A 23,920-nucleotide genomic window follows, 5' to 3' on the forward strand; every position below is an offset into this window, starting at 1 on the left:
GCTTAAGTGGGGGAAAAAAAACCCTCATTTCACAACCTGCCTGACCATTCTGTCAAATATTACTGCTTGGCAAACACTGGGCACTATAATCTAAATTCACATATATTGTATGTAAGGTTTAGGGTAGTGCAGCCAATATGCAGTCTAATGCCAATACCGCCATTGCTTACTACTAAGCAATATATGAACCCCTGAGGTTTGACGAGAAATACAAAATTTGTAAACCCTACATGCGCAAAGTAATGAAAAGAATGTCCTGCCTGTCTTAGCATATTTTCACTGAAATGCTTTTAACCTTTGTTCTCTACATTGTTTCATGTAATTGACTGAAAAAAAAGGCATATAAATGTACACCCCACCAAAACAACAATCAAACATACAGTGTATATAAAAAGATGACATAACAGAACAGATCATTTTGTGAAAATATTTAGGGCATCTCTTTCAACTCCCGAAGAGTAAATCAATGGCAGCATTCGCCAGTTTTCTGTCTATCGTCATGGCAACCACTCTTGCCCTCCTCCATTCTCACCTCTCGTTTGAACGCCTGTAGCTGCTCCTCATCGTCGGTGTCAATATCGATCATTTTGATTGCAACGTCCCCGTGCCATTTACCCCTGTATCCATGGCAATAAAAACCATACATAGTAAACAAACATTCATAGATGACCAAAATCAAAATCAATACTGCTAATATCATATCAAGGCAGCTGGTGTAATCAGAGGTTTACTCTTTCAAGCATTTGCACACTGGTATTTTGATTGTTTACCTTACACTTTCTTATACCCTTCAAGCATTACACATTGTTCGACATTTTGTGTGCACTACTGTATACGCCATATATTTCGCGAGTCTAAATTTTCGCGAATAGGGAATTCCTGATGATTTTGCGAGTGGTTTAATTCGCGATCATGGAGTCCTGTACAGAACGGAGAAGTGTACACGCGTACGTCACATTCACATCAGGATCAGAGTCACTATTTTCGCGTGTCTTTAATTTCTCGAATAGCACCCGACTCGTGAAATTTGCAAAAAAAAAAAAAACTCACGAAATATTCGGCATATACAGTATGCCATTTGTCGAATACAGATTCAAATGCTGCTCTTTCTGCCTCTACGACATTCAGAAGGAATAAACAGACGAATCCTAGCTTGGGGTGGCCTAGCATCTCCAGAAGGGAGAACAAAAAGAGGAGCAGCAAAAGTTTGCTATCAAGGAACGTAACTTTTCATATACTACACCCCAACTCTGAAATCTATGTGAAAGGACTATAATCACAATACATAAAAACCATTCAGGACACATTCCATCAGATTTGCCATTCATGCTATGGTTGACTCAAATTGAACTGAATTGAATTGAATCAATAACTGGGCTCCACTGTGTAAGATTGCATTAACTTTAAACTGATGGTAACTCTGCAATCAATGGTAACTACCACAGCAGCAACACTATTCCATTGTCAATCGAAACATAGAAATTACCGATGGTTACCATTAATTGTAAAGTTACCATAGTCTTATGCAAGTGGGCCCTGGGTATCATTCTTCCCCCTCCTTTCATTCAAAACATGGCTGCCTTCCATCTCATGGAAGCATTTTACTACAACCTACACAGCAACATCCAATATCCAATATCCAATATCCAATATCCAATATCCAATATCCAATATCCAACATCCAACATCCTACAATGTATATCCAATATCCAATATCCAATATCCTACATCCCTTATCCAATATCCAATATCCACGCTTCACATGGATTTTGTTGACTGATAATGTTGTATGAGGCAGCTTAAAGACATTACCCCTCTCGCCGCACCAGCCTTCAGAATTACAATCTTTGAATATAGACCCCTGATATCAAAGCCAAGTACCCTGAACTCACTTGTGCACTGATCCAAACCGACCTGTCCCTATTAGGTCCAGGATTACCAGCTGCTCAAATGGAATGTCCCACTCTGATAACAATTTTTGCTGAAAATGGTAAAGGAAAAAGAAGAGCAAAAGATGTGAATAATAATAATAATAATGATAATAATAATATTAATAATAATAATAATAACAATACTACTACTACTACTACTACTACTACTAATAATAATGATAATAATAATGACGATGATGATAACAACAACAACAACAACATAGGTAAAGAGTTCTCTAAACACATCCAAAAGTTGTATTTACCTGTGACAGTTTCAACGACGGGCTGTCATCTTTTTCAAACGATGGCTAATTGGATTGGATTAAAAGAACCCCACAACATGAACGGGGATGGGGGTGCATACCAACTGTCTGATATTTACGATGGCGCTATCACTCGGATGTCACACCTGGGTGATTGCTGATTGGAGCCAAATCATCAATTGCCAATTAGCCATTGTTTGAAAAAGATGACAGCTCGTCGTCGAAACTGTCACAGGTAAACACAAGTTTTGGGTGTGTTTAGAGAACTCTTTACCTATGTTTATCAGCCATCCTTAAAAACTTATTTCTCAATTAATAACAACAACAGTAATATGTACATATCCCCGATCAAGAAAGACTTTGGGTTCTTTTAAACAGCCTAGGTCTCTAATGACTTTTCAACAGATATAGAAAAGAGATCCTTCTTATAAGACATATAAAATAGAAGTGCAAAAAACAAAGAAAAGGAAAGCATTGATCTGATTGAATTGTTTTGAATTATGGTTTATTTTATGAAGCTTCTATGAAGGAAAACACACATTGCCATTCTCTCATCCACAGGACTTCCATATCGTGTCCTATCAGAGGGACAGCATGTTTTGCCCCAGAATAGTGAGGACAGTATGATAACAACCTGACATGGCTCAGCTGGCTTAAAGAGGAAATCCAGTTCAATATTAGTTCGTCTGATCAAAAAAGAGTAACATTTTACGAGTTCAATGGTAAAAATTTGACTGAAATCGGATGAAAAATAGGGAAGTTATGAAATTTTGAAGATTTGATAATTTCTCCAAAACAGTTCTTGTACAGTGGGTATGAATGTGCAAATGAGTGAGCTAACCATGTCATACCCTCACAATTTTCCATTGATCGTGTACAAAAAAATGATGAAAATTCAATGTTTCTGTCATTGACGTCTGAAACATGACATTATTCCTAGTTGAATAACTTCAGAATAGTGATCAGTTAGATATACCAAGTTTTGAGCCTTGGGCATAATTGCATTTGAATGAAAAACTGAAAATTTCAAAATTTTATGTACAAACAATATGGTAAGTTGTGAGGGAATGACATGCTCACTTTGCCATTTGCAATATTCATATTGACTGTTCAAGAACTGTTTCCCCCCAAAATAGCAAAACTTCAAAATGTCGCAACTTCCTTATTTTTCATCCGATTTCGAATGAAATTTATACCGTTGAACTCGTAATTTTTTACTTGTTCTTATCAGATTAACTTATATTTGGACTGGATTTCCCCCTTAACCGGGCCTCGAATCTGGGACCCTCTTGATTGACATGTCAAAGACAGGCTGGGCAATCTCACTGCCCACTGAGGCTGAACGGGAAGCCCCCATCTCTCACACCACGAGATGGTCTGTGCACTGTATGAGAGTCACGGTGCAGAATGCAATCCCACAACTCAGAAGCACATGTGAGTTACTTACACTATATTTTCTTGTTGCTACTGTACTCGGCTCCGGGTCGGAGACCTCATCAACAGGCTCTACCTGCTCTGGCAGTGTCCGCTCTGAGTCTGTAAATGGCTGTAGTGATAAAATGAAAGAAGATTTAACACTTATAGGCATAATTTACCATTTGCAGATGAAACAAAAACCCAGCATTAATGCTTCAAAATGTGAGTTAGAGATAGAAACAACCAATATAAAAATTTCAACCAGTATAATCGATGTTAAGTATCATTGAATATACAAAATGTGAACAAAAGTTATAATAAAAATGTTTCCTGACTAAACCGTCTACAGTTATGGTTTAATGAGAAAAATAGTGATATCTCCTTATAATTTAGGCTATATTGCAAAAATTTCATATGGTGGGGTGTTTTGTGATGCAACTGACCTACACATATGCATCAAAAGTGATATCTTAAACATTTTTTAAATCACTGCTCCCAATGGTAAACAAGACCTTTAACATACTAATACACAAACAAAAGTACACATACTTTTAGGTGCACCCAACACATATAACATGTAGTCAAGGACAGTAATCCATCAATACTTTGAGATGAAAAATGTGAAGTACTGTTGCAATTTGCTTTGCACTTATACACCATATTTGTTTGATTGCAATTTCTTTGTATGAGATACTATTCATACAATATTCTTGATTTCACATGTTTGATCTGACATTTCACTGGTATTACTAATACAATTGGGGAAAATCATCATTTTAGAATGCTGGAGACCAATGGATACAATTAAAGACCACTGGAGACCACTGGAGATCACTAGAGACTACTGAAGACCAATGGAGACCGCTAGAGACCAATGGAGACCACTACAGATGACTTGAGACCACTGGAGACCACTACAAACCACTTCAGACCACTGGAGACCACTAAAGACCACTGGAGATGGCTAGACACTACTAGACACCACTGGAGACCACCAGAGACTTCTTGAGACCACTAGAGACTCCTGGAGACCACTGAAGACCTTGGATACCACTAGAGACCACTACAGATCAATGGAAACCACTGGAGATCACTTTACACCAATAAAGACCACTACAGAGCACTACAGACCAATAAAGACCAATAGAGAAGACTGCTGGAGACCAATGGAGACCACTTCAGACCAATGGGGACCACTGGAGACCACTACAGACCAGTGGAGACCACTGGAAATCACTTCAATTAAGTAGAAACCAATAGGGACTACTAGAGACCACTGGAGACTCACCACTGGAGACTACTGGAGACCAATGGATACCACTAAAATCCACTGGAGACCACTGGAGATGACTAGAGGCAACTGGAGACCAATGGAGACTACAAGAGACAATTGGGACTGCTGAAGACCATGACAGACCACTGGAGACCAATAGAGACTCATAGAAGTCACTTGGAGACCACTGGGGATGGCCGGAGACCACTGGAGACCAATGGACACTACTAGAGACCACTAAAGACCGCTGGACACCCTGAGGGACCACTGGAAACTACTGGAGACCACTGGACACCAATGGTTTCTCATTAAAATCACTGTAAAATAGCAAACATCAATCTTTGATGGTCCAAACCTGTCAACAGCAGCCACCCAAGGGAGACGAAAAAGTTGCCGTTTCAGACATGTGGCCACTATAGACAGGTTCTTTGACATGGCTTTTCTCTGGGGGGGGGGGGGGGGCATTGTTTTCAGTGGCCGTATGGATATGGCAGGTGGCTGCTATAGATAGGTGGTCGCTAAGGCAGGTTTGACTGTATACTTTTTGAACATGTAGGGTGGATACTCACATCATGATTATCATGGGAGTCGATGGTGATGGTGCGATCACTGCTGGTAGATCTGACATTCTCACTGCAGGGTAGAAACAAAGCAAAAATTAGAGTTTGCTTTGGATTACCGTCATGTTCATTCATACATGTACAAGTTTTCAATTCAATTCAATAGCTTATTTATTTCCATCCAAGAAGAAAAAAGAAAACATGATTCAAAGCGATACAAGCTGTCAATTTGACTTTCATTCATCTGATAAGTTTTAAAGTTTATTCCATTCCTTAGCTGCTGGTCAAAATCAACATTTGAATTTGAGGGCTGCATGCATACTACAGTTAAACATTAACAAGTATAGGTTCTACCCTTTACAGTATTTGCAGTTTTACAGCATTTTCTCCTCTATGTTGCAATCTTTCTCCCATTTTTTCTCCCTCTTCCCTCTCTTTCTTTCTCTCTCTTCCACTCACTTCTTGTCGAGGATGTCGTCGGGGACGTCGGGCGGGAACTTGAACTGGGACGTGCTGGTGCTCACCCGCGGCGACGGCTGGGCGGGGCTGGGCGGAGAGATGCTGGACGACGAGTTTGTGGTGAAGGGGGCGGGGCTGGAAGGGGTGGAGGAGGTTGTCGACGAGGGGTTCGAACTGGAGTCCCCCGTCGACGATGCCACAGTCGCTTGCATCTCATTATTTCGAGCTGCCCAACAAAGGTAAGAAGGATATTACTGAGTACAAGACAATCAATAGCACATCAACAACATTCCGTTCTGCACATAAGGGCTGAAAATAGAACATGATGCATGATGGTACATGACATATTGCAAACTCAACCATTTCTGTCTCCTCACTATAGAAACTTTAACCATAAAATTCAGCAACATGAAATGACACATTTACAAGGAAAGAAAAATATTCAATGGCTCTAGGATAAAGCCCAGCAGAACAGTGGCATTTTACATCCAAATCCTGAAAAATTCAAAAGTCGTCTTGTGACAGGGAGATGTAACATGCATTTAGCATATCATTGCTTGGGTGGACAAGACCTTATATCTCAAATTTTGGTGAAAGTCACTTTCTTGGATCAATTGTCAGATTATCAGTCAAGTGATGTCCTGTCCAAATTCTAGCTGTCTTATCTCAGAAGCAAAGTCACCATGACATGTCAAAGGAAAGGCAATCCCATTTGTTACATGTGCTTTGGTTGCCATGTTCTTTTGCTCTTCTGAACACTTGACAGTTTGGGGGGTATGAGGTTTTGTCATCCCAACAGCCATATGAGTATTTTTTTTTAATCTCCTTTTATTGGAAAAATATATTCATGAATGATTTGTCAGAGATAAAGTTCTGCTAAGCCATTTTATTTCTAGATATATATTTAGTGTTACTTCAGGTATATTTTTATCCAGAAACATCAGAAAGTTTCAACATGCTGCATACATAAGACTGCAAAGGACAATCACAGAAGAGAAAAGGCTTAGAAGTGTCAGTTATCAGTTGCTGTCAGAGGTTAGTTAGCATGCATCCCAAAAGGCAAAGACATTGTATTATGCAAACTGGAGAGAATTCTACATAAGCTAGTTGGAGTGATAATGTCACAGCAAACCAAATATTGAAAACAACACTCTTTGGAAACAGAGATTGAAAATCCTACATGGGTTATTTATTCACCTGAGCATACTATAAAAATATATTTTGATACCTGGAATTCAATTTGCACACTTTAATCATTGCTATGCCAGGCAAGCCTTGGACAAGTTTTACGCTTCATCAAGAAAAACGTTTGTCGCCATGACATGCTTGATGCATGAAACTTGCATTTATAAGGAAACTACATGTATTCTGTGACGGAATGGAACAGCTTGAAGATTTGGGGAGAAATATAATGTAGGGTAAGTTATAAGGAAACATGTCAACACATGGGGGATGTCCTTTGGTTCAAATAATAACTTTCTGTTTTAATCTGTTAGTACAGTAAGTAGGAAGATTCAGCCAGTCCCAATTCTGAATAGATATGATGGTGTATCTCTGGTAGGAGTTGGTAGTGTTATAAGGATTAATGCCACTTTTGTAATTACAGCACCAGCAGTATAATAATAATAATAATAATAATAATAATAGTGGCCTCTTATAAAGCGCTGAAAGTCCATCAATGATGATGCTCATGGCGCTCTTACATATGAAATATGAAATAATAAACAGAAAATTTGCCGACACCACTGGATCACTAAAACTGAGGGGGATAGTACAGCTGTATCTTAACTGTGAGACTAGCAAACTAAAAAGAGCAAAAATATTTTGTTTGATGCAGCAGTGGTAACAATCATTTGTCTGACTACGATGAGAGTGATGTTTGTGGGGCGCCACAGTAATTGATGCATGACAGCCCGAGTGAGAAAAGGGCGGTAACCCAAGGAAATGGTAGACAGTGCAACAGGTGGTGGTAGGCAGTTATCGAAAAGGACCAGCTGCTGACGGAAGTGCAAAGAATTCATCTCCTACCTGTGAGTGTGTGTGTGTGTGTGATTGTGTGAGTGCAATATGCACAAAAATGCACACACTTAGCAGTTTGACACCCTAACCTTATTTCACACACACACACACACACACACACACACACACACACAATCAATAACTTTGCTTTAAAAAAAATTAAAACAACATTTGCACATTGTCTGCTCATTTAAACCCCCCCCCCCCCCCCCCCCACAGACCATGCAAAGGAACATCTGGTAATTTTCAATGTCAATATTATTCAGATGGTTAAAACTTGCAGGCAGCATGTTATTTTGCTAAAATACTATATATACTATATATATATATATATACTCTCAGCAAAAAAAGTAAGTTCCCCCCTAACATTTTTGGATATATCTCAAAAAGTATTTTACGGATGTTCATAATTCGAACGGGAATGGACAGGGAGTTTCATTACTCATAACATGAATGGCATATCATTGCCACCAGATATCATTATAAATATATTGGTGTAAAAAAATCACATTTTATGTCAAAATGCATGGGAAAAAAAGTTGCACTATAGGCCATAGGAAGCATATTGTATACATGTCCTATGTAAGTTAGCAAATGATCTTTTTAAATTGTGTAATTCTCAGGAATTTCTTCAGGTACAATGTGCTTCCCTATTAAACAGATGTTATGCATACTTTTTTAACAATAGGCCTTCACAATATGAAAATATTGGTAGAAGCCATGTGATTTGTAATTCCAATCTAGGTTGATCACATTAATGTGCCTGTGGGCATTTTGCATCATGCCCTCAAGTTGTAGATCAGTTTGCTGAGGGAAATGGAATCGAACGTATGGAGTGGCCTACAAGATCCCCTGACTGTAATCCAGTAGAGAATCTTTGGGATATCATGAAGTGGAGAGTGAGCAAGAAATTGAAAGACGACATTTTACTGCAAGAATTTCAGCGCATCTTGCAGAGAGCATGCGCCAACATTGAGCAGCGCCAAGTACAAACTTTAGTTGACAGTATGAGGAGGAGATGGCAGCTGGTCACTGCGGATGGTGGACATAATTATCAATTATCAAATGCTTCACTGTATGCTCATGAAAAGAAAGAGATAGAGAAATATGCAATAACCCATGTTTAAATGTTCAGAATCATGAGTGATTGTTTGATTATTTGTGTAAAAGTCATTGCAAATCACTAAAGTGCAACTTTTGTTTCCATGCATTTTGACATAAAATGAATTTTTTCACACCAATAATGATATCTGGTGGCAATGGTTTGCCACTCATGTTATGAGTAATAAAATTCTTTATCCATTTCCGTTTGAATTATAAAAATCGGTTGAATACTTTTTGAGATATATCCACAAATGCTAGGGGGGAACTTACTTTTTTTGCTGAGTGTGTATATATATATATATATATATACTGTATATATATTTTTTTTTCCTTTCTTTTTTTTCAGACAACCATGGAACTACCTCTTGTGGCACCACATATTAAGCACTGCTCTGGTCTTCAGTTGTTTCCCTCATGAAATGGATGTTGGTAACCATTCTATTTTTCTCTCTGAAATGCTGACATCAAATGTGTCCTGTTGTCATTCCAAGAGAATTTTATTTAAGGTGAAGAAGAATTTTCCATAAAAGAGAAGGCTAAGATATTTCACTGAATGCTTTAATTACAATAAATAAGATACAGCAGATTGGTATATTGGAAGGCAATATCCTTCCCCATTCACTACCGGTCTCAGTCACTTAGCTTTGATGTCAATTGATAATATACTTTGTCCCATTACTTATTCCACAAGCAAACCACATCAACAGTTAGATCTCAGATCATAAGCTTCAGGCTTTGAAGATTCCCCCCCCCCCCCCCAGGAATTTATTGTGCTGGTGATAGAGCATTAAAATCCGATAGTCTACCCTATAGCACTGCAAAACATGCCTCACAAAGACAGAGAACTTTGGAATTCAAAACAACCTCAACTTTAAAATCCAGACAGGAGGTAGTTCGTAAATCATACTTCACATTTGTGACAGAAATATACGTTAATGTTTTCTTGCAAAATCACCTATTTTGCATTCATTCATCTTAAATACCTCAGACCTCTATGTGACTTTAATATACTTCATGTTGTGCCTGGTTTTTGCTTGAATTTTAGTCCAGTTGTTGCCATGGTTTCACTCTGATTATTTCAAATCCTCTTCACTTCCGAGTATAGCCTCCTTTATGACATCAAGGGATTTTCTTCTGTTACTGTCATTCTAGTGTTGTTTAGAATATATTTGCATGACTCTTCAAATCTGTCTGTAAATACACAGGCCAAGAAAAAAAGCAAAGCCATTTGATTATGCAATATTAAGCCAAGAAACTCAAAGAAAATGTGGCAGGTAAAAAAACATCAGTTAATGAAAACATTTCGTAAATCTCCCCTGAAACTGGAGAAAATATTGTGCAGTGAATATGATGAAATGGTTTCACAGACACATAAACAAACAGACAGACAGAAATAACGTCATGCTACGTCCCTTAAAGATTTTATGATGACTGACGGCTACTGTAAAAGTGGAAATTTTTGTGCATCTCGCGCAACCAGACGCTAGCGCGAAAATGAAAGCACGCAAATATTTTTGCATGCCATATGTTCCAATAGTTAATGTCCCGATTCTGCGGAATGAAAAACACACAAAATCCATCCTACCCAGCCGAGCGCGAAAAATTACTCGCGTGAAAATATCCACTTTTACAGTATATGATTAAAGGTTCTCATGAATGTCTTAAATCTCTAAAGTGACAGTTCTTGCAAAAAGCCACTTTTGCCAAGTTTCTCTCACAAAAACTACTGCCAGGACTGACTTGCCTCATCACCTTATAGACAAGTGAGAAACAGAATGGCAGAATGAGCTCTATGATAATGCTGATCTACGTCAGAGAGACACAAATGTGTATGTACGGATGCGAAAATCAAAAAGTATGCATGCTCCACAAACAGTGTCATGTATGAGGTCAACTCGAGCTTGGCGAGAGCGAGTGTGAACCAAAACAAAAATAAACAAACAAACATGATGCGAACAGAAGATTAATCCCTTGAGGTGAGAGGAAGAAAGGCCTTAAAAATCATTACACTGCAGACATTAAGCCCTTTCAGCTCTTAATGGATGACACACACTTTGGCCTGACCCAGGCTGCTAAAACCTTCTCTCGTCTGAGAGAGTCAATAGTACACCTGTTGACACGTTAAACGACCTTGAATATTTCATACCACCACTCTTTTGGTGTGGCTGTTATAATTGTTCTTTCCTATCGGCAAAATGTCTACCTCACTAGTCTGCAGCAGCATGCAGCAAGCAATAGGCAGTGAACTGTGACCTGGTTATTTCCAGGCTCAACTATGGTGTGAAAAGAAAACAGATGCCACCATTGGCATTTTTATTGGGTTTTTTTTTTTCTTTTCTTTCTCTCTTTTTCTCCAACACAAAAGGATGGTAGTTAACACATACTCTTTTTGTTCTGCGCCAATGAGAGACGGCCATCCCATTGAAAATGGACCAGATGATGGAATGATTTAAGAGGTATGCAATCACCGCTGACACTGAATGAACACACACACACACACACACACACACACACACACACACACACAAACAAACATATACACAGCCACCTCTCCTGTGTCACAGAAAGAAACATGTCAGCGTCCGATCAATGAAACTGTTGCAAGGCTCAGTCTCTGGAATGTACTGTTCTTTTTAGGCATCACACTTTCTGTTAATCTGATGACATGGGTATAACGTCAGGAACGAAAAACGAAAAGTGATCTTATGGGGGGCTATGTTCTCTCAGCTAATGCAGTGACAACACATCATATCACAATTCTTTGGAGTCCTTGCTGCGGAGAAAAAAACTAAAATCTGTGGGCTGCCTTTGTTTTCTAAGAGTCCATTGATGATCACTAAGCAAATGATTTATCTTATTCTTCCCCTGGTTGTTAAACAGACCAGAAGATAATGATTAAACATTTAAATTAGGTCAGGACATTTCATCAGCACATTCCAAGTTTATTAATTAATTAATTAATTAATTAATTAATTAATTAATTAACTTATTTATGTATTCATTTATGTATTCATTTATATATTTATTTATTTATTTATTTATTTTTCATTTATTCATCTATTCATTTATTCATTTATTTATTTACTATTTTATTCATTTATTTATCTATTGTTTTATTTATTTATCTATCTGTCTATCTATCTATCTATTTATCCATCCATCCATCTATCTATCTATCTATTTTCTTTTTGCTCAAGCTGTCATGATGATATACATTGCAAAATGTTGATAAATTTCAAGACTTTTCATTTCCCCACCTAAACAGTATGCCAACTGAATTTTTTCGAGGTAGACATTGAGTTACTAACTTTAAAGGGACAGTTTGTAAAACAACAGCTAAACTTGGTCTTCCAACCTCAACCCATTGCAGATGCACTTTGCAGTGCAAGTATTGAGGTACATGCCTTGCATTTTGTGCTGCCACTGTCATGTTTGTTTGTAAACACACACAGCAAAAACACTACCAAATCAAGACTGTCTCTCAGTAGTAAGGCAACACGAGGCATCACTTTTAATATCAAGGTGCAATTTTGTGAATATCTCTGTAAAACTGAACTCCATAAAATCACCATCACTGCAATGTGTAAGAACAAGGGCCTACCTACTACCAATCCCCCCCCCCCCCCCAAAATGAAGGGGAAAGCATAGTGACAGTTCTCAGGTTGCAGACAGATGCTATGTCACATTTAGAATGGAAATCTGAATAAATGCCACTGCATTGTTACATATCAACAGTAGCTGGAGGAAAAAAAAATATGATAGATAAGAAAGAGAACAAAAAGGAAAGACAAAAAAAAATGACAAAAAGGAAGGAAGAACAAAAAGAAAAAGGAAAGAAAAAGAAATAAGAACCTTTGCAACAAGAAAAAATTGTATTGGATTGTCAGGATTGCCAGTGTCATAGCTTTTTTTTAATCAAAAAGCCACATGTAAACTAGTAAGCAGAAGCCAGAAAGGGGTTAATGTTCATGCAATGCATGCAGTCACAGGCATCTACAGTATGTCTCAAAAAAAAAATTACAACGGATTTTCGCATCGATAACACCCGATATGATTAGACTGTCTAAATGCTACTTCAGGGTTGTGAAATATAACATCTTAGCTCTATTTTGCAGAAAACCCCCATTCAATTTGGTTAAGCAGTCACAGAGAAATGTGGATTATTGTAAAGCATGTCATGAGTCTGATTCTTCCAAGCTTAGCTCTTGGATGCTCTTGAATGTGTGAACACAATAGACAGAACTTGGAGGGAAGAGATTCCTGACATGCTCTACAAAATTCCTCATTTCTCTTTGACTACTGAAGCAAATCAAATGGGGTTTTCTGTAAGATGTGGGCAAAGAGCCATAGTTTCATACCCTAAAATTGTATTTGGACTGATTCACTATTTTTTAAGTTATCGTAGCGGAGGGTAATGTTGTAATTCTTTTTGGGACACACGGTATACGGTGGTGAAGGAAGAAGTCTATTGCCAGTGCTACGGCTACATGCTACCGATGCTGGAATGGTATTTGGTTTTGCATAATTCAAGAGTGCTGGTAGTGAATAGTAGTAACTCCAACGCTTCTCTCTACCTTGTTTATGTGGCATTATGGGTGATGAGGAGAAACCTGTTTGACGAAGGGGGAACGACAAAAAAAAAAAAGCAACATTGAACGAGCAAATTACCATAGCGACAATAGCGACAATTCTACAAAAAATGTAAACGTAAATTATACAAGACAAAAGCAATACGTCCAGATTAAAGCCCGTGAAAACTTGTGACAAATAACTGCTGAATCTAGAGAAAATGTATCACCAACAGTTGTGTTTGCAGTAAAGAGTATTTTGTTTCTTTCATGATTGCAAAGATCAGCCATCGTAAACAACAGTATGATATTATACAAGATCAGTTGGCCAACATGTATACATTCATGCCAATTTGCCTGTGCTTGGGTATATGGCTAATTTGAAGAAAAAAAAAGCTCTTTTGTTCGAACTAAATTCTGGTAATTCAGCACTTTGAGTAATTTGACAATCAACATACATAACATAGTGTATGAGTTACAAAAAATTCAGAGCTTCTCAAAATTTTTTCCAATGTATTTATTGTCTAATGCAGAATTATTTTCGGAAATTTTTTGTAATTTTGTAATATACTTTATGAAATGAAAAAAAACCCACAGAAATCAAATCAATTTGAATCAATTGGTCGAGAACAAGTAAACATGCAGATTTGTCTTCCAGTTCGTCATGTCACCAAGCTTGCCATGGCCTTTAATATCACATTACATTGGATCTGCAAAGCCCAGATGCTATCCTCGCAGGGCTAAGCGGAGGGACTGATCTGTGACATCAAACTATACAAATGCTCCAAATCTAGGAAAGCACATGTGACTTGCATAACCCGTTGTCTTCATTTTGTTTTCTTTGTAGAAAAGAAACAGCTGATTTTTTTTTCTTTTTGAATTTCTTGTTCTTTGCTTGTTTGGTTGGTCTTTGTTTTTGTTTTGTTTTGTTTTTTTCTGAGGGAGAGAGGTTGTGGGGGATTGGAACTACAGAAAACATTACTTATCCAAAAACAAAAACAAACAAGTATCAAGGGGATCAAAGCATTCATGAAAAGTTTTTCAACAATTTAGATTGTGAATTGCAGATAAATCAACTTAAGAAAACACACTAAGAACAGGTAAAAATATTCCACAGGCTTTAATTATGCAAGTCAATATACTGTATCTATGCCTAATTACAGCCTGCAGCAATTAACCAACTCATTCATACATGCATATATGGGAAAGGTATCAACCAAAACAATACATCTTTTCATTACAAAGTCTAAATTCTTGAATTCTCACAGACTAAATGCACAATAGTCTCTAATTACTTTTAGATTGAATGTGCAAAATCATAAGCACTTTGGGAGTATGTTACTTGTAAAAGACTCTGTCTATTCAGAAGCGATGGTGCCACAGCTACCTCTAACATCTTGCCGTACTTCAATCACTGCCACAGACTGCTACCATCTAGTCTACTCTGTACACAATGCAAGCGTTAATCTTGGCGTGTTGCTCGACACATCGGCTTGACCAACATAATTTGCATCGCAAAGCAGCTGCCCCGCCCCCAGTGCAACATGTTGGCCCGGACGGAGAGCGCCATCTCTTGGGCAACGACACTGAACGTGGTCATGTGATGCAACGACATGCAATGACGACCGTCGACCCTTCGAAACAGACTGCGCCTTCTTTTACATCAAGCTGACTGGGGGAGCCCCAATTTCATACAACACTACAGCAACAACTACCACTTGGCTTGCCATCAACTGCTATGACAACTTCGGATCAGCTTTTTCAGCATTTGATTATGAATTTGTTGCAATGCTTGCAGCCACTGTTGTAAACCTTCAGGCATCTGACTAGAATGACATGAAGGTTATGGGATATCTAGGCAAATGTTTTGACTAGATTAAAAAGTACATTTTAAAGAAACTATGATTATCTTGAAGGTCTGGATGACGGATAAAACTGTCTATCAAATGCAAAATAAGTTTGATACCACCTGTTTTGACATACCCTGTCTTCTCAATCAAAGCCAAAGAAGTGAGCTTGAAAAAATACTACACGACAGGGTCTCGTCTTATACAGGGACAAGCAATCGCAGCTGAGTTATGGTGATAACAGTTGCCATAGCATCAAATCAAACCCTCACAGCTGATTGACTATTGGCCAATTGCTGCCATGGTAGTCATAGTGACTACTGCCAGGCATGGTAGTCATAGTGACTACAGCATGTACTAGAGATGGGATCTGCATTCAACTGACAAGGAGATTTTTTTTTTGGTTGGGGGGGGGGGGGGGTTGGGGAGGAGGAAGGGCATGTGATAAGGTGCTTTAATTGTGATTGTAGCTACTTGCTCCTGCCTTGGAAAAGTAAAGCCCGCCCTCACTCACCGCTTTCAATTCTCTCTTTGAAGACCTCTTCATACCTACGAGGCAGACCACATGAGGGAACCTTCTCGGCCTGAAATCTGCACTGGTTGTGACATTGATACCTGTGATGAAAGAATGTGAAGGAGAGCGAGAGAAAAATGAAATCAAAGCTAGACTTAGAAGATAAGCCAAGACTGACAAATGAGGTGATCCATCCAATTCGTGATTGGGGGATTTGGACATGTAATTTTTTGAGATGTTCATCAAACAACAGATTTGACATGTAATCTTAATTTGTACATCAACCACAGCATATCATAAATGACTGCCATAGAGATAACATTCAAAGGACCAATGTTAAATTTTACAAGGTTTACTGCAATGGACTTTTTTTCACAGTGATGTAATCATCAAATTTAAATGAAATTGTTGATGTTAATTGGCACGGCCAAGATGGCAACTGATCACAGAGGTAATTTCTTTAAAATGATTCATCCGATATTGTCTTTAAATGTAAAATATGAGAGCAATATGCTTTGTAGTTTATACAAGGCAAGTGCCATAATGTGTCTCGCCAATTCGCGTACAATTTCTTGTACGCAAATGGGATATAACGGATAAAAAAAAGAGATATAACAGATAAAAAGAGATACAAAAGGGTAAAAATTTATGGCAAAAAAAAAAAGTGCCATAAAACCTTAACATTGGGCCCTTAAAGTTTGTTGACCCCTGCCTGTGACCTTTGACCTTGTGGTAACCATCCACTCCCCAAGGGACATCTACCATCCAAGTTTAGTCACAAATGGAGTTATGGATCAAAAGTTATGACCCATAATAGAAACGTGCCATAAAAACTTAACATTGGGCTCTTAAAGTTCGTTGACCCCTGCTTGTGACCTTTGACCTTGTGGTGACCATCCACTTCCCAAGGGACATCTACTGTCCAAGTTTAGTCACAAATGGAGTTATGGATCAAAAGTTATATGACCCATAATAGAAACGCGCCATAAAAACTTAACATTGGGCTCTAAAAGTTTGTTGACCCCTGCTTGTGACCTTTGACCTTCAGGTGATCATCCACTCCCCAAGGGACATCTACCATCCAAGCTTAGTCACAAATGGAGTTATGGATCAAAAGTTATGACCCATAATAGAAACGCGCCATAAAAACTTAACATTGGGCTCTAAAAGTTCGTTGACCCCTGCTTGTGACCTTTGACCTTGAGGTGATCATCCACTCCCCACGGGACATCTACCATCCAAGTTTAGTCACAAATGGAGTTATGGATCAAAAGTTATGACCCATAATAGAAACGCGCCATAAAAACTTAACATTGGGCTCTTAAAGTTCGTTGACCCCTGCTTGTGACCTTTGACCTTGAGCTGATCATCCACTCCCCAAGGGACATCTACCATCCAAGTTTAGTCACAAATGGAGTTATGGATCAAAAGTTATGACCATAATAGAAATGCGCCATAAAAACTTAACATTGGGCTCTAAAAGTTCGTTGACCCCTGCCTGTGAGCTTTGACCTTGAGGTGACCTTCATATATGGTAAAATGTAAAACTTTGTATGACCCCTCTTCCTTCAAAGTTTGATTGCAATTGAAGCCCAGAGTAAAGAGTTATTGAAGTTTTTGTAGCGTTATGGACGGACGACGGACAGACGGACGACGGACGGACAGACGCCGCAGGCGATCCCTTAGTCTCCCCACACCTCCGGTGGGCTCGACAAAAATAGCATCAAAAGAATGTTTGACCTTTGACCCTAATTAATTGTATGGTCATACTGTAATCAGATAAGAAAGATATGTGTATAGGGCGCGATATGACATGCATTTCCAAAGGTAAAGGTTAAAATATGGTAAAATATAAGGATAGATATTTTTGACCTTCTATCCTAATTTTCAGACAAGATCACATCTGATCAAGAAATGATCCATGTAACATGGTCAATATGTGGGTAAAATATGGGGGCTATAGGGTATGTATTAATCAACATACAGAATGAAGTATTTTGAATTTTGAACCTAATCTGCTCATCCAAGATGGCGTCTGACCAAGAAGTTGTTATCAATATGAAATGATCCTTGTACAGTAACAAGTTCTACACTTAATGATGCATATTTCACAGAACTATTAAACCGTTAAATGTATTTCAGTACACATACAAACACAACACATACAAATACTTAAGGGTAACATCACAAACATCTTGTTGTCTTTTTTGACCTCGATCAACACATTCTTGCTGTGATTATGGTAAAAACTCTATATTTTCAACCAATAAAAAACTTATATTTCAACCACTAGAAGGTAAGCAACAGCCGCATTTCAAGCCCATGTCACATCCATCAATTATCCCCTATCCTGAACTTTGCAATAATTCTTGAACATAGGGATGCATTGTTTACCATCAGGAGCATTGCTAGCAAGGAGAAGAAGTAGAATGAAAAACGGATGCGGGTCCACTTACGATTTGCCCCATTATGAATAAACCTACAAACATTTTGATGAAAGTATAGGTATACTCGCAATTCCTTTCACATTCTATGTAGACAACTTTGTTCCTAATCTTTACTCAGTTTTCAATTACAGATTCTCATAAAACAGAAAAAGTACTATGTTTATGTTACATAAATTTTTCCTTTAAGTATGTGAAAAAAAATCTTCACCAATCAAATTGTTTTATGGATGTTGCCAAGGCAACCCCCCCCCCCCCAACACACACACACACACACACATACATAAACACATATTACAAGGGATTGTGGAGGATACTTTACTTGCAATCCTTGCACCGGTAGCCCTGGAGGATGATCTTCTCGTGGCAGTAGTCGCAGTTCTGCGTCTTCATCATGGGTTTCTTGCTGAACCTATGAGGGCGCAATGACCATCTGTTTGCATGAATTCGCAGGGAAAATGTTCGGGGAATTTCGAGGGGGAAGGGACGAGGGTGAGGGGGGCAGAGATGGGAGTATGATGGTGTTGGCGGTGATGGTGAAGTATTTTACCCCATTCAAGATTTTGTTTTTTGAAACCATTTTTTTTTTTTTTTTTTTTTTTTTTTGTTATTTGCAGTCATAAAAAACGTAGCAAGAGAAGGTACGAGTGAGGTGCACATTTTGGGATCATTGAATAACATGACACAGTATGACAGATTTTACAAGAGTTGGATGTAAAAGTGAGGAAAATGATTGTAAAAAAAAAATGATTACACAAAATCCCAACACATCCATGTTAGACACAAATTGATTGATGGTCAAGTAAGGAAATTTCGATGTCAAGATCGCAAACGAGAATGAGAGGAAAATAAACCTCTAAGCATATTATGACCATTCAGTGGTTAGTGTTGAGTTGCATTCCGTCATGAGTGGTTAAAAAGGGATTATTGATGACAGAGAGGAATGGTTGCAGATTTGATTAGAGCAAGGAAATGGTGTTGAATTCCATGTTAGATGTTATCGAAGCCAGGAATCGGTTGTTAATGGAGGTTTGCCGGATTAATAATAAGAAATGTATTGCAATGGTTAAAGGGAGGGACAGAATTTCCATGTTGAAAAAAAAGTTGAAAGACATAGTGGATCGAGAATGTACGAAATGGAAAATGGAGCGACATGTATGTTGAGCAGGATGGGTTTGTTCATTGATTGGATGCATTGATCGGGCAAAGGAAGGAGGGGGGGAGGGGGGTGGGGGACAGAAAGAAAAGGCGGGATGGGGTGGGGAGAGAAAAGGGGGAAGAGAGAGAGAGGGTGTTTTGTGTTAGCCGATGAGATGCAAGCCCAAAACAATAACGTTCATGGCTGGTAGTGCAAACAAACTAAAAATAAAGAGATTAATGATCGTAAGTAATGTACTGAACGCCTGGCTGAAGTGACGTAAAATGACTCTATCCTAAAAAATGACTCACTGCAATGACAGTTTACACTGGAGAACTTAATGATGCTCTCAATACATGTCCATAATGAGTTTAGGAAATCTTGCGCATGAAACAAAGAAATGTAATGTATTCATGTTCACAGCACATGATAAGCTTAAGAGGGTATAACAAAGTTTTGCATTTATGCATATATACATCTATATATAATTTCAGAGCAATTTTGACGATGAACTTTGTCTGAAATGAAATGTGATTAACACTCTCAATGCTTTGTCGAAAATTGAATGAATTGTGCTGTGTAGAAAGACTTAACAAGTCATGACTGTTTCAAATGGAACTCATACCATGCTTTCATACGGGTGGAATCCATGTCATCAACACAATGTAACACACCATGTTTGCAAAATAAATAGTCATGCAGATGCAGGTTAGAGCATTTCATCTTTTCTTTTCCACGCCCAGTGTCTTGAAGGACACACCTAAAATGGAGCAAGTTGTACCTTGATAGTTTCAAAGTGCTTTGGAACACATACAGAGATTAATTTTCACCGTCTTACACACCATAATGTTTCAAATCTCACAAAAGAGATTACACTTTTTTCAACATCTGGCCCTCAGACCTACATGCATTTGTCTCTTTTCATCAACTCTTCATCATTGTCATTTCCTTCAAACCACAGCAATTTACTCTCTAACTTTGCCAGTCGGAGATCTGTTTTTCATAAAGATGTTTGCAATTCTCGGTATCGCCAATACCTAGGTGCCATGCGCAGCGCAGCATTTTAGATGCATTATGGGATAGCTCACGGGACAAACTTCCCCCGGTTTTTGGCTGCACATGCACTCAGATCATGCTCTGTCTTTATCCAGAGGTGTACTTTGCTGAAGATTTCTTCACTTTCCATCATGTGACCAGCACATTGAAGCCTTGCAGTAGTGAACAATTACTCTATTGACCGCAAATAAGTAAAAACTTAGAAACTTTCAACTCTTTTAAGCTGAATTATAGCCAAGAAAAAAAGAAGTAACAATGGAAAAGCAGACAAATAACTCCATTGAATCTATGGGAAACTGTGACTTGCGTGAGACAACTGGAAGCAAGCAAGGGCACTGAGGAATCTCACAGTGCATCTGTGACAGAGCTCTTCAGTGTGCGCAGAAATTTTCTGCGCATTGGCGATACCGGGAATTACTGTAAGCTGTAATAACTGCAGTTTAACCATGGCAGCAGCCACAAAGCAGACCAATCACCTGGCAGTATTTAGGTTGTTGACATGACAACCTGCAGTTCTTGCAGCTTGCAATGATTGGAAACCACCACAAGTTAATGGGCACCTGCTGTCTTGATTTAATGATTGCAGTCGAGAACAATTTTTGGCATTAGGGTAAATTCAAAAAATATATCTTTTATGACTGGGATAACTAACTTCCATTTGGATGATTGAGTCATAAAACTGCAACAGTGGCTGGCTAAGATGCACCATCTTGTCTCTGAATGAATTTTGGCAAAGCTCTTTTTTTGTGTGGTTGAATAGACATGGCTGCAGTTTTTTTTTTTTTATTGTGAAATATTTTGCTCTATACATATGCGACAGTGACAGTTATGTATAATCATTTTACAGAACTGTCAAAGCAACTTTAAGCATAATACTGCGAATAATTCCTTTTGTCCCCACATGAAAAATAAGATGGAAATTACCTCACAACTTTAAGCATAGCTTCTATTGCCTTGCATAACTGATATAACTATAACTGTTTGACATAACACGTCAAACTGCATTTACGGGCCATTGCAAACCATTGCAAAAAAAAGCCCAATATGCACTTTCATCGAACACAGGAGTCGTGAAATGTACAAAAAGCTCGTTTCTAACATCACGTTTTGCTGTGAGATTATATTGTGAATAGGATGCAAGCATTAAGGCTAATTAGAGCAAGTCTTTCTCTACTCATTATGGCAGGAATTTTCAGAAAGAAGAAATATGCATTCGGCTTTGAATAGTAAACATTGATCACTTGAAGAATGCAGCGCATCTTGGGTTGGTGAGTGATTTTTGTTTTTCTTGCAAAGAGACATGGCATCACAAATTTTTATGTGTTTTCCCCTTTATCAAACCTGACTAAAGTTTCCTAAATCTACTATGACTACAATATTCCGATAGTTAGTTTGTGAGTGTACTGGGTGGCGGCTTGCAAGGCAGTTGGAAGATTCTAGTTTTGCACTGAATCATTTCGAGGGTAGATTAGGACTTCAGAAAATGTAACAATTGATTTATTACCAGCCTAAATCCTAAATTGCATAAAAAGTGAGCATTCACTGTGCACTTCAGTAACTACAGTGACCATAGCAGCAATCAAAAAGACTCTGAACTGATTGGCCGCCACCTAGCTGTTGCCATGGAAACTGTCTTTACCTGCACCAACGTCAAATCGCAAGTGCGGTAAAGAGCTCGACGGATCTTATACCTAGATAATGACAGGAATGTGCGGTGACACATATTGCACAAATTACGGGGAGACATTATTTGGAGGAGATTGACCGACAATAATTGCAGAAAATTGCTGAAATTGGCTAGGATGCTGAACAAGCAAGATCTGAAGGTCTTCACACGAGAGATACAAAGATATCCTTCAGCTCACTGATGTTGAGAAAAGTTTTGCCACAAAAAGGGTCTTGATACTTTACTGCACATTTCGGGGCCCTTTGGACTACAAGATAATCTGTATGGTTTGCAATTTAAGTCAATTCTCTCTCCAATAACCCTAACACTTTGTGTGTCTTCACAATATATCTTTGCAACGGCTTCACACTGTGAGCACACATGGCCAAGGCACGATAGAGGTTATTTCAGATTATTTGCATCAAAAGGCTCCTCTTCCATTATTTGTAACACATATTTGCACACTGTCATTCACGTGAATCCCTGTCATGACAGACCACCCCCCCCCCACCCCTTGAGGGCGCCAGAACGAACCTGTGCTTTATTGCATGTAGCATGTTGGTCCGATGAGGCGTTCGTGGAGACTTGGGCTGAAGCATTTTTACCTACGAAGCAGCAAACAAGAAACAAAGAGGAAAGATATAAAGGAGCGGCAAGCATCATACACAATTTATTGAGGTTTGCTTTAAATGTTCATAAACCATATTCATGGCTAATATTCAGTCCACGGACTATAACATGCTCGATATAGGCATGCTTTCCACATATCAGCTATATTCATTATTGAATGTCAGTTGCCACATACTGGGTTCCACTATGTGCATTTATGCAGTCAAAATTTGTGCAACCCATGGACTAAATTTAAACTACCTTGGTGAATTCTGGCTGAAAATGTTACAAGAACTTGAATTTGACTCCAGGTTACACACTATATCTTCTTTTTTTTAATTTCATCACATTTCTACTTTTGTAAGTGAGCATTTCCAATGGAAAGGAATGTCATAAACATTCAGCATTTCTTAAGGGCAGCTTTTCTACAGAATAATCATTGCCTATATTTACCACCATCTACATTTCCATGACCCTTCAAAGGTTACCTCATAAAAACTCATCAAGCTCTGTTCAAAAACATGCCAGTACATTTGCAGCATGTTTATTCATTCATGTACTTATCTGTTTATTTGACAGGCATGCACGTATGTCTTACGCATATACATGTAAATAAAGAAACTCAGGACGAGTACAACTCAAGTACTCTATTCGTGATCCTTAGATCAATACACATTATTTTGATGAGTTTACACTACTACTGTAAAACCAATAAACCAGAAATTTTTGCATGCATGAAACCTTTACAAATTATCTACGAGGACCCAAGACTCACCACCTCCCCCCCCCCCCCCCCAAAAAAAATGCAAACAACAGTTTTCATGTTGCGAAAAAGGCCTTTGGCTCCAACTTGCAAAAAATTTCATGTGACAAATGTTTCTTGCTTGACAATACAAGAATATGTCAAGACTAAGTTGCATCATGGAGATTGCACTGTCTTTGACTAACACCCCCGTTTATACTACGGAAAAAGGGGGTTTCTGAAGCCTCCTATAGCAGCCTCGAGCAGCCTTTCATCTCAGTATAAACAGACAGAATTCAGAAAAGGAGATC

General features: G+C 38.4%; 1 protein-coding gene across 1 annotated transcript in view; it reads right to left on the reverse strand.

The window, feature by feature from the left end:
• Positions 1-23,920, reverse strand: part of LOC139742089 (kinase suppressor of Ras 2-like) — a 93,635-nt gene that overhangs the window by 6,626 nt on the left and 63,089 nt on the right. Inside the window, exons 6-15 of the mRNA XM_071652655.1 lie at positions 23,129-23,139; positions 22,793-22,863; positions 18,721-18,810; positions 15,955-16,055; positions 13,600-13,635; positions 5,903-6,128; positions 5,453-5,516; positions 3,642-3,740; positions 1,893-1,981; positions 533-617 (exon numbers count right to left, since the gene is read on the reverse strand). Of these exons, the coding sequence (XP_071508756.1) occupies positions 533-617; positions 1,893-1,981; positions 3,642-3,740; positions 5,453-5,516; positions 5,903-6,128; positions 13,600-13,635; positions 15,955-16,055; positions 18,721-18,810; positions 22,793-22,863; positions 23,129-23,139 (872 nt within the window). The remainder of the gene's footprint in view (positions 1-532; positions 618-1,892; positions 1,982-3,641; positions 3,741-5,452; positions 5,517-5,902; positions 6,129-13,599; positions 13,636-15,954; positions 16,056-18,720; positions 18,811-22,792; positions 22,864-23,128; positions 23,140-23,920) is intronic.

The sequence above is a fragment of the Diadema antillarum genome, unplaced genomic scaffold (assembly GCF_040938485.1).
Source record: "Diadema antillarum isolate AM-2024a unplaced genomic scaffold, OU_Dant_1.0 scf00000032, whole genome shotgun sequence".
Classification (NCBI taxonomy): Eukaryota; Metazoa; Echinodermata; class Echinoidea; order Diadematoida; family Diadematidae; genus Diadema; species Diadema antillarum.